Below are 11,917 nucleotides of genomic sequence, written 5' to 3'. Positions count from 1 at the left end.
CACGACGGTGAAGCGCCCTCCTCCGCCAAAAATCCAGGCTGCTCCATCACAGCGGAGTCAAGCCAGCCAGGCTGTAAATGCACGACTGCCGGTCCCAGCCTTCAAAATAAAACTCTAATTAACGAGCATGTGTTGCGTCGCTTTTTGAGTAACAGCAAAGAACCAAAGTGTAAAGAAAGAATAGAAGTGTAATGAAAATGCATTGCTGTTTCTCACTTCACCAGAAAATAAAATAGCCTTGTTCATGCATTTAAAAGACAACCTGTGTAGAAGCTGTAGTTTCACTGCATATTTACTGGAATAAGGTCTCTGAATTCACACTTTGATGCGCTGTGGGCATATTTATTAATTTATTTAGCTTTATTTTGAAGACAAAAAAACGCCCACCTTCTGGCTTGACTCTGGATATCTGTCCTGCTTGACGCCTCTCCCTTATAACCAAGCAACTGCGCAACCACAACTTGGAAAAGTGATTCGTCTGTATAGTAACCACATTGTATTATATCTGTTTGTACCATAGAAATTGAATGCTAATCAGTTTCAAATTCACTTTCCATGGTTTGAACATAGTTTCCGTCATACAATTCCAGACACATTCGACATTAAATAAGTTTAGAAACCAAATTAGCTCCCTGGCCTGGTCATCACATTTTTTTAATGTCACAGTAACCTGTTTTTGTGACTGTGATTGCGAAATGAACACCAGTAACAACAACAACAACAACAACAACAACAACAACAACAACAAAAATAGGGTAGTAAACTCAGGGTCGTAGTCTGCAACATTTGACCATAAAGAAAACAGTCCTATTCTCCATATAGGTCTAAAATGTTTAGAAATATGTTTCAATACGCACTATGAAGAAAAAGGTATAAATAACAGTCCGGCCATTCAGTGCTTTCGATTTTATGTAATAACACACATAAAGCTGCATTTTCCTTTACATCTTCTCACACACTCCCCAGGCTGCTGTGCAGGGCTGAAACCTGTGCCTGTGTGGATCTCACATGGAGGGTCCACTGGAGCAGTGACGCCAGCAGAGGCGCGCTCTCAACTTCAGCTGTCAATGAGTGTAAACCCTGAGGGCCATCAATTAGCATGGACGGCCCGCCTCGACACGTGAGAGCGAGCACGCCCATGCAGCCAGCTGTTCTTGCTGCTTCTCACTGGGGCATTTGTATGAACTGCTTACACTTTGCCTATATGACACCTCTGGCGAAACTTTGTGTATGTATGCGTGTGTGCGTGTGTGTGTTTGATGGTTATTTATCATTTTCCTTTATCACTGTTGTAAAGAAAATATTGCTAAGCTGTGACCTCCTCTCTCAGATCTTCATTAGATATATAGTCCTCAGCATATACAAAATAAGTTTCAGCATATTCACAAAAAAACAACAACATTAATTTATACTTTTCTTCTTAAAATACTTAAGCTCCCTAGAACTTATACCGGTGTGATATTTGCTAAAAAAAAAAAAAAAAAAAAAAAAAAAAATTCTGGTACTTGACTGATTTGTGCAATTTTGTGATAATAAGTTATAAACTGGGCTTTATACTGGCACAGTTGCATAAAAACATGCATGCCAGAAACACTAGTGTCTGGATACTAATTAGTACCAATAAAGATCAATGTGGTGTGCTACAATGCTTCAAAACAAAATTTAAAAAAAAAAAAAAAAAGAGAGAGAGAGAGAGAGAGAGACAGTGATGGGAGAGAGACAGACACACACACAGACAGTCAGGCAGACAAATTGACAGGGACAGAGACAGGGACAGACAGACTAAACGTCCAGGGATGGGGTGTCTGTATTTTTCTGGCCCACTGCCATTTTTATGCTCGCTGCCAAAATGCCCTGCTGATGTAATTTGTGATGCAGGGCGAAAGAGATGGAATTGGCCTGTCCGTATTGAGTGGAGTAGCCCTTGTATTTATATCCCTGTCTCCCACTTGTTTATGGGGACCAAAAGTTATGACTTGGCTTTCCCTACTCCCCTGGCTGCAGTGTGCATAAAACGCCCTGTGAGGCACCAAGATCGCTCTCATGAAAAACATAAATAAACTATAACTCACAGCACAGGGGATGAGGCTATTGTATAAATATAAATGATGTGTTTTTGAGTATTTGGTTTCATCTATATGAACAGAGAATGTCTAATTTCTTTGCTGGCATTAAGTCATGTCAGCTTTGGAATTAGAATAAGGGTTACCCTCATTTGGAAGCCCTTGAGGCACTTTGTGTCATTAATTTACTAAAGAGAAACAAAGGCGTGATATTTGCATGCAGTAAATAACACGAGCATGTATCGGTCAATAACAGGACACTGAGCTCTGATTGGGCGAAAGTGGGGGCGTTCATTGAATTAGCCCTTTTTTATGGAATACATTCATCCTTCTGATTGTCTGCTTTGCCTCTTGAGCGATCATGTGGCGCTACAACTACGTTAAATTGAATGTGACAACAGAACAATGCATCCGGCCTGCAGATTGATGCCATTGTGTTTGTACTGCAGGGCTGGAACAAATGGGCTCCTCCAAGCCATCCCTATCTCTGCCATCCACAGAGCGATGTTTGGTCAACACTTTGGTGTTGGTGATTATACCAGCTATCTAAACCATGTCACTGCTTGACAATATCACCAGTCTTTTGTCTGTCATATACTGGATGCCCTCTTTGGGCATCCAGTATATGCCAACTTGAACTGCTCTGGCTGGAGAACAAGGCCAACTGAACCACATTGGTATTTCTGTCATGCATAGAACCACTAGAAAAAGGCCTGCAAAATATTTTTAGTTTTTGCAAATACATTTAGACACTCTGCCATAAAGTGAGGGGGAGTAACTGCAAATAAATGTGATATACTTTTATTTAAAGAACAGTCAGTACTGAACCACTGTAATTACAACTGCAAGATGCATTAACACACCTTTCCTCAAACCTGCTCAGTCTCATGTGTTGACACGTGCTTGCTTGGGGCCTAATATCCGAAATTGTATAACACGTTTTTTGATTGTTGTTCAGCCACATGGTTTGTTTGCTGTTATCAACAGTCTTATCCATTTCCCAGCCAGCTAGTTCAGCATTGTTGCTGTGGGCAATGTAAGTCACAGTCGTATTCACATAATTGGTTTTCTGAAATTTTATGTGTTTCGGTGGCCATGTATGTTCTATTTGTGTGTGGTTGTCTGTTTTTATTTTACCACATAATGGAACAGTGCCCTTTGTGTCATCCCCTTCAAGTCACCTGTAATGCATTTAATGTGGTTTCACATCGCAAGTGTGGCCATTCACAACTGTGTCAGCAGCCTGTTGTCTATTGGATTAGGGTAAAAGACAAGAGATGGCTACAGGGGTAACACATTCGCGTGCACACACACTCTCTCTCCCTCACACACATACACGCCCATACACACACACATACGCTCCAACAACAACAACAGCAGCAGCAGCAGCAGTGAATGTTAAGGGGAACTGCTTACTACTTTCTGTCCTCTTGGTTCCATATCTTCTATAAACTGGAATCAAGGCTCAAACTAATTCACAAATAATTCACTATGTACAGTTTAAAACCAATATCATGAGACCGTAACATGTCACAGATAAAGACAGCAGGAGGTAGGTGGGACGGAAGCCGTGAAGAAGGGAGGAAATTGAAGTGAATTGATGAGATTGCATGGGATGGGTAAAATCCACAGAGTATCAGCATGAGAGCCCCAGTCAGGTGCAAAACAAGTCAATTAAGAGAGACGCTTAGTCTAATCAGTGAATGCATCATGCAAATGATGGTTTTTTTCCCTTTCTTTTTTTCAGCGCCTGCTTTAATGTTGGCTGTTATCGTAGAATACAAATCAGGGACTTAACTCTGATGAAAAGAGGAGAGAGTGACAAGGAGGGGGAAGAGGAAACGAAGAAAAAGAGGGAGAGCAAAGCAGAGAGAGGGTGATGTAAATAGAAGAAAAGTTGGAAGCAGTTAGAGAACGAGAGAAATAAAGAGTTGGTTGCGTATCATCGTATCAACTTTGTAAGCTCTGTTTAAAGCCAAAGTGATGCAGCACATCTTCACTGGATCAAAACAGAAATTTACTTTGTACTGTACTTAGTTTTTGTTTCTGCAGATTCACCTTCATAGCTGTATTCACATTACAATGACTGATTTCCTGTAGAATTACAACCTGCCCTTGATCATTCAACCTGAAACGGAAACTAGGCTGAGATGAAAGGATGGACAGGAAAAGAAATACAGTATACAGTCTCTGGATTCTGGATTCAGGCAATGGAGAAATCAGATGAATTTTCAATTCATTACAATTAGTTGATTATGTACTTAAAAGTTTATTAGGCATATGAATATTTGGCTTTAATGTGATATTAATTTATGTATGATTCCATAGTTGGTGATTCAGTTTACAATTTTTAACATTCAATTCAATTCAAGTTTGTGAACCATTATTTGAGGAAACAATTTGATTCTGTATCTATCTTTTTTTCGTATTCTGAACTGTGAAAAATAAATCAGTTAAACAGAATTAAATATGATCTCTTCAGAAAACAAATTAATATACGTACATTCATACATGTATAAGTTCAAAACATTTCATATCAATTAAGGACAAAGTCAGAGCCATTCATTCTATTCATATCTTTTAGCAGACCAATTATCGATCAGTTTAATTGGCAACACTAATAATCAATTAATCGATGCATTTCTAATGCATTGCTTAAAAAATCAATTTAAATCCTATTTTTATAACACATTTGCAACTTTTGATACAAAGAGAGGTTTGTTTTACAAACACTGGCTCTCCTACTTCAATATCCGACTTGTTCCTCAGATGCAGAAAAAGTGTACATAAACCAGCTTGAATTAAGCTGTTGTTGACATAACATGAGAGGCTATACATGTGTCGTGGCAAGAAAACTCTAGTTTCATTGAGCAGCGGAAACCACTGGGGAAAATATAGGAAATACCTCTGCCAAAACTCTCTTCACGTTACATAAGTAAATGGAGTGGACATGCTGCACTGGCCCCGCAGTGTTGACAGATGATTTTTGTTCTGCTGGTCCAAGGAAGACTGACGTACACAACGTTAGAGACTGAAGTCAAAGTTCAACACCTATAAGCTACATAAACAACATTTTAAACTGTGCTGCAGTTGACTGTCTTTCTCTTTCTGATACACTCATACTCACACATCTATTTCTTAACACATATTTATCATCACCATCATGCCATGCCACTTTCAAGGCTCCCAACATACAGCATGTATCTGTCCATAAACCCAGTATTGAGAGAGAAAAAGAGCAGAATGAAACGCCAAGGTTTCCTAGTGTGCTGACTTGGATTTAAAATGAAAGGTCCAGTTGTCGTTAAGTGCATGATGTGTTCTCTTCAAACATTTTTTTTAGCACTAAAAAGCACTAAAAGTACCACTAGAGAATTTGGTAAAGAGCTTTCTCCCCACCGTCTCTCTTACTTTAGGAAACTTTAGCCATAAAGTGAACATGTAAGGTTCAGAATTTCAGAGCATATCTGACCAAAAAAAAAAAAAAAGAAAAAGAAAGAAAAAAAATCCTCTTAGATATATCGTACTTCAAACTCTATACACTTCAAACTTGCATAGCATGTTTCAACTGTCCTCATAAAGTTGCAGATTTTTGCATCTGTAAACACTCTAGAATCAGTAAACAGGGGCATCCTCCTTGTGGTGTCCTCGAGGCCCCTCGGCATTCTGAGAAGAAGAGGCAGCTGGAGGTCTGGTACCCATCCCCCTACCAAAACATGGCCATCAAGCCTCCCCCACCAAAGCGCAGCCACCATTATGTAGACATGTGTGGACAGTCCACAGTCTGCAGTCTAAATAAACAGACCTTGAAAAAAAAAAAAAAAAAAAAAAACATCCCCTAGGTCCCAACACTGGATTGCAAAGCTCTCTGGCCGCAAACCTGAAGCAACAACAAGGTTTCATTCATGTATACTGACGTATAATGACAGTATGGATACACTATTTATTTTCTTTACATGCATAGAACAATATGTAAAAGCTATCTGTAAATCACAGCTCAATCACTCACTCATTCTATCAGAAAAGCCTCAGAAATTCAGCTAAGTCTTCAGTGTCATTACCTCCAGTGTATGTCTTTTTCTCCAGTGGCTCCAATAGGATCATAACGTAATAACAAAGGATTTGTCATTGTTATTCCCTGCATACCTGCCCTAAAGATGGGTTCCCATGCTTTACAGGGACATGCATGCAGACCAGACATACGTGGAACTTATGTTTACTAAAATAGTCCTTTTGTCGTGCTTACTCTCTTTGGATGTTGCAAAATGCACTTAAAAAGGTAGGTGGAGGCATTTTGTGTTTTTCATGTCAGAGCCCTATTGATGAATGTGCTCCACCTTCATTGTTGGGCAGCCAGAGTGAGTACACACACACACACACACACACACGCGTGCGCGTGCACAACACGTTTTCCTCTAACAGTGTTTGTAGGTAAATAGTTGACACAAGTGAACACCAAAGACACAGACATCCTGTTTACAGAGAACAGAGATGTATTGAGATGAAAGGCCCATTTCTGCCACAGACACACACACAGACACACACACACACACACTTGACGAATTTCAGCTGGGAAAAAAAAAAAAAAAAAAAAAAAAATCTACCTCCGGTATTCAGGTCTGACTTAATGCACCTAAATTGCACCAATCATGGTCCTATTAGAAATCTGTATCTCTATGAAAATGATTATTGAGATTGAGGATTCAGGTACCTTTTGAAGGAAGGGCTGGTTGGAAAACATACACTTTTGTCGATGATTTATGGTTACCTAGGGGACTAGAACAAAAGAGCAGTGCTGATGAATATTATCCTGTCATGCCTTGCACAAATGACCCTATTACTGTCACCAGGGTGTGTGTGAACACCATCATCAGGAATACTGAATATGAAACTGATGAGAGAAGAGATGAAATCCTTTAAGTCTCCCTTTATTCTGTCTCATAACACTATTGGAATTCAGGACAAAAAACACACAAAAATTTATGGTGTAAAGTATTTCAATTTCTTGGTCAATTTAATTAATTTATTTATTCATTTATATTTACTTTCCCCAGAGGGAAATCTACATCCTCTGATGTCATTAAGAAATTATGTGCTTTTGAGTAGGTCATTGTTGGACTACACACATCTGTAATGTGTGTTAGTCTCTGTTATAGGCCCTTTTTTTGTTCAGGATTTCCCACTATTTTTCTATTTCCCATTTCTCTAAAATTCAAATTCATGGTAGTCCCTCACTAGTTCATTGAAGTTTCTTTTGAAGTTCCCTGCTCTCTTGAAGCAGCAAGTTGTGTCATTTTACAGAATTACAGTACATTCTTTGTTTGCGTGTCTTTGTTTTAAGTAAGCCACTATTATTTCCCTATAGCATTACCACAGTAAGTGTATGTTAGCAGTAATGTTGGTTAAATTATAAAAGAGAGCTACTATTGGTGAACAGGTTCTCAGTGTGACCAGCAAACATGTAACTAATGCTAAACTAGTTTTAATTTGCTCAAAGAAAAAAAAATCAAGCTAGAAATGCAGAGCTTAATCAATAAGCATCTATGGTGGAAAGAGTACTACAAGCTCTACTCAAGTAGAAGTAACTGTTACTTGGCGGATGAGAGTAAAAAAGGATGAGAGTACACAGTTCAAACTATATTCTTTTAAAGGTGCTTTCTGCAAAATTGTGGAGGGTTGATTGAAGTGAGGGCCCTGCAGAATCAACTGACGAATGTGGAATAAGCACATAATATGATGGATGAGTCAACATGGTTTTCATCATCAGGCCAGCTCACTGATATTCATCTTTTCCCACACTTATACCACAATTTTGCCCATTGAGTCTGAATGGTCCTCGTGCCTATCTACCATCTGCAGTTTTTTATGATGCACTTTTTATTGGAAGTTGGAAACAACAAAAAGTAGAACAAAGTAGAGGTGGATTCCTCTTCTCATCTTTGCTGACTATGTGTTTTATTTTGAAAGGTTCCACAATCTGTCATTGATCATTTGTACTTTGTAATGCATATGATTTAAAATGTAGTGAAGTACAATAAACAGCAAAAATATACAAGTAAAATTACTGACTTCACTCAAAAAAGTACACAAAAAATACTTTTACATGAGTAAATATAATTAGTTACTTCCACCTCTGATAAGCATTAAATGAGAAATGCAATGGTGGCACTCTATGGTAGCCAAAGCAGGAAGCTCCTCTCATGTGCCTTGATACAGATGTGGACTACAGTTTATGTGCCAGTGCTGACCTCAGAGGAAAGGAATCACAGGGCAAGAGCGGTGTAGCAGGCTGTGCACTCTGTTGTGCCAGCAGACTCTGGCCCATTTCTAAACTCAGTAGAAAGGAAATACCTTTCACTGCTCCCAAAGTTGCTTTTTGTTTGTGTATGTGTGCGATAGAGAGAGAGAGAGAGAGAGAGAGAGAGAGAGAGAGAGAGAGAGAGAGAAACTACTATGACCCACATACACTGTTTAGTGGTTGTATGTGTATGTCATCTTAAGATCATACTGAACTGCAAGTTATAGGTAATTTAGCAGTAATTTAATGGTAAGTCATTGGCAATTTAATGGGTAGAGAGGCTGACACATTGGGAAGAACAATCGACTTCTGAGAGAACAACCGATCTTTAGAGCAAATTAATTAAGCAAACGATGCATGGCAATGGTTGTCTTCAGATTACAGAAAAAGATTTATGAGGGTAAGGTTATCGCTACAAATTCCCAAGACAACTGGAGAAAATCTGTGTGGAGGAGGAAGGGAATAAAGTGCTGAACAGTCCTCTTCCGAATGACAACTAATGTCAGTATAACTTGAGCAAGGCACTTAACCCCTAACTGCACCAGTGAAGCTGCTCAGTGTCCAGCAGTACAAGGGGGGTGGGTACTTCAAAGCTCCCAGATGTATGTACAACCTCCCCATCTGCTGTAATTCCTTCTCGTTACTGTAAACATGAGTGTTCATTATTGGCTTGCTAGCCAATCAGTTCTGCTGGCCTTCCAATTCAAATCAAATAGTACTCCAAGCCTGAGACACTGGGCATATACTAGCCATGAAGTGGTATAATGTGTCTTGGGGTTAGGTTGATGAAGGACTGAGGTCTGTGGATTTATGTCCTCTGTCAACAGCAGGACTTGGGCCAACTGTGTAGTAGTTAGCTACTGTACAGTTTGACCCCTGAACACTTCAGCAACCAGGAAACGCCATCTAGAAGACCTGACAAAGACTCTGCCACGGTGTCCTGCACCTGGACCAAAGACAGGAAAGCACAGACATACACACAAAGTTCAAAATATCACATAAGTAGGCACCGATTTTATATAAATACATGCCTTTTAGTCTACCAAAGGATAAACTATGCTTTACCATCCAGGGATTAGGCAGTTGGGGTAGGCAGAGTCTCTTTGCCATGTCCACACAGGGGGTTTTACGCCTACCTCTGGTTCTGGTGCCACTAGATCCCAGACTAGTAGTATTAACTACTTCTGGATCTTCTGTGGCGATACAGGAGAGCACCAGGAGAGGCCTGGAGGCTGAGCCCCAGGCAGAGCTCACAACAGCCCGGATTTGAGCTGCCTCTGTTTCCATCTCACCTGTTGAAGACATAGTAGTAGATGTAAAAGTTCTCTGGTGATGGTTCATAAGGCAACAACGAACAAGCACAGTAGAACATGCACATGGCAGAATTAGTCCCTAATCTCACCTCTCTCATCACGCTCTGCGTTGGCTACATAGATGAAGCCATCCACGACCTGGCACACCTCTTGGACCTGAGGGGCCGGGCTGAAGACTGGGCACCCTGACTGATCTGTTCCTTCAGAGGTAAAGAGCTTATTACTGACCCTCTGCTGCTCCACTCTGGCTCTTTCCCTTTCTGCCCTGTAAACAAACAACTAGGGCTTATTGGCTGTAGAAATATACAAGTTACAGTAAAGTATAATCATTACAAAACAAATACATTTCTAAAATAAATCCAAATACAAAATGCTTACCTGTTGGTTGAATAGAGAGTCAGGATATTGAATTTGTGTTGGTTGTTGAAGATGTAACTTATCCCTGAGCCAACTCCTAGAATGAAAAAAAGAATGGCTTGGCTCTTCTGGTTATTTAACCAATGGAAAAGGTTTTCTTGAGGCTGTGTTGGCTCATACTGACTTTCACCAGTCATTATGGGGCAAGACAGCCACCTACTGGTGAACAAAAAAATTTGCACAATGTAGGGTGTCCTATCATTAGTTTGATTCTGGATTACCCGTAAGTGAGAAGGACATAAAGAAATTCACAAAGAAATTTACCCTTGACATTGATCTGAGGTTAGTTTTGTTGTTACTGTCCTATTCATGATAGGAAAGAGGCCAGGGAAGATGACCCCTAGTCAGGTCTAAATATCAGCTTCTGCTCACCATTTATCTGTCGCTGGGGAATCCCGGACACAGGAAGTACATCTGGGGCATGCATGAGCCTTGTCACCATAGAGACATCCAGCTCCTCCATGCCGGGGCCGTACATGGCATAACGTGGCTCGGCTGATGGCACCAGAGACTGAAGGAATGACGTCACAACCTCATACGGAGGCCGTGGAGGTAGCCATCGTTGTCTGCAGGCAGGGCAGCCCCTCAGGTATCTGTTGAGACAACAGTCGCTGACATGATGGATGCCAGATTGTCTGCCTATATGTTACAGGCTAGACCTGGACTTTCTAGCAGTCAGGAAAAGTCTACATGTTACATGGAAAAATATTGATTCAGGATAGTCAAATCTGGTCAAGAGTAGAGCTGTACCCACTCAGCCATGTAGTCATGTTTGGGCCCTTTCTCTGTGTCTCCTGACTCCTCTCCATCCTCCAGGCTTTGCTCTTCACTACTCAGCGGGGCATCCAGTGACTGCAGTCTGGGCATGCTCACATGGTCTATGGAGGTCCAACGCGGCATGTCCCTGAGCAGGAAGTACCTCCACAGCAGCTGATCTCTAATCATGGCTCTCCAATAGTGACTGGTGGCTCCCAGATGACAGATATCCACAGGGGACAGCAGGGTCATGATCAGGAACTGTACATCCACCTTCAGGAGGGAGGATGTTTGATTTTGGTTTGTATGGCTGGGTGCTCCAAAATGGGTGGCACACACATAGGACAACAAATAAACTGTATAATAGGCCTATACCTACATTTGAAATAGCCCAGGTCCCTGGATAAGTGTAAAATATCATTGAGATCAGGCTAAAAAAAAAAAAAAAAAAAAAAAAAACTCATAAATCTCCACAATGACTGAGGGAGAAAGACTGGAAACAGATCAGCGTATATGGTAACCTAAAGCATATAACAAATGACAAATACCTAATAGCACTTTAAGAAAACTTTATGTAGCTCAACCAAAGGCTGCAGTTAGTACCAGTGCTCTTCTCACGTTTCCTCCAAAAGCAGTACAAGTTGCGGGATGATCATTATTAATTTTATGTAAAAGGCTATATTCGCGCATTTGAAATTAGGCTCACCGGTAAGCTGTCCATAAAGGCCAGCGATGAGTCGTCTCCCCCGGTGTGCGCAACAGGCGCTGCACCATGTACAACTTTACCTCCGCTGGGGATGTATCTGTCTCTGAACCTCCTCAGGCTGCGGATCACCACAGACTCGTTGAACTGCTGCATCTTCCCTGCCATCACTAAGTCCAGAGAGGCGGCGTATGGAAACCTGTGTCCTCTTAATCGCTGTGTTCATTTATAAAAGGCAAAGCTTGAGCTACTGAGATGTCAACAAATCTTACGTGTCGCTGTTGCACTTCCTTGTTACTGGTGTTAGTGATGCCGCAGGGGATTGTGGGCATTTTATTTTGGAAAAAAAAAAAAAAAAAAAAAAAAA

General features: G+C 40.7%; 1 protein-coding gene across 1 annotated transcript; it reads right to left on the bottom strand.

Moving 5' to 3' along the window:
• Window positions 1-8,072: 8,072 nt before the first annotated feature.
• fbxo4 (F-box protein 4) lies at window positions 8,073-11,844 on the bottom strand. Its single transcript, XM_030061202.1, has 7 exons — window positions 11,554-11,844; window positions 10,846-11,120; window positions 10,464-10,684; window positions 10,053-10,128; window positions 9,764-9,939; window positions 9,427-9,653; window positions 8,073-9,307 (listed from the first exon to the last, which is right to left on the bottom strand). The coding sequence occupies exons 1-7, from the start codon at window positions 11,716-11,718 to the stop codon at window positions 9,215-9,217; spliced, it is 1,233 nt and encodes a 410-aa protein (XP_029917062.1). The 5' UTR covers window positions 11,719-11,844; the 3' UTR covers window positions 8,073-9,214.
• Window positions 11,845-11,917: the final 73 nt, after the last annotated feature.

This window comes from Myripristis murdjan, chromosome 9 (genome assembly GCF_902150065.1).
Source record: "Myripristis murdjan chromosome 9, fMyrMur1.1, whole genome shotgun sequence".
Lineage (NCBI taxonomy): Eukaryota > Metazoa > Chordata > Actinopteri > Holocentriformes > Holocentridae > Myripristis > Myripristis murdjan.
This window is presented reverse-complemented; position numbering and strand designations above follow the sequence as displayed.

Excerpts from the sequence above, each read along its gene's own strand:
- fbxo4 (XM_030061202.1), bottom strand. The coding sequence starts at position 11,718 with ATGGCAGGGAAGATGCAGCAGTTCAACGAGTCTGTGGTGATCCGCAGC. Across the intron at positions 10,129-10,463 it reads TCCCCAGCGACAGATAAATG|GAGTTGGCTCAGGGATAAGT; the intron begins GTGAGCAGAAGC and ends TTTTCATTCTAG. Across the intron at positions 9,308-9,426 it reads AACTGCCTAATCCCTGGATG|GTGCAGGACACCGTGGCAGA; the intron begins GTAAAGCATAGT and ends TCTTTGGTCCAG.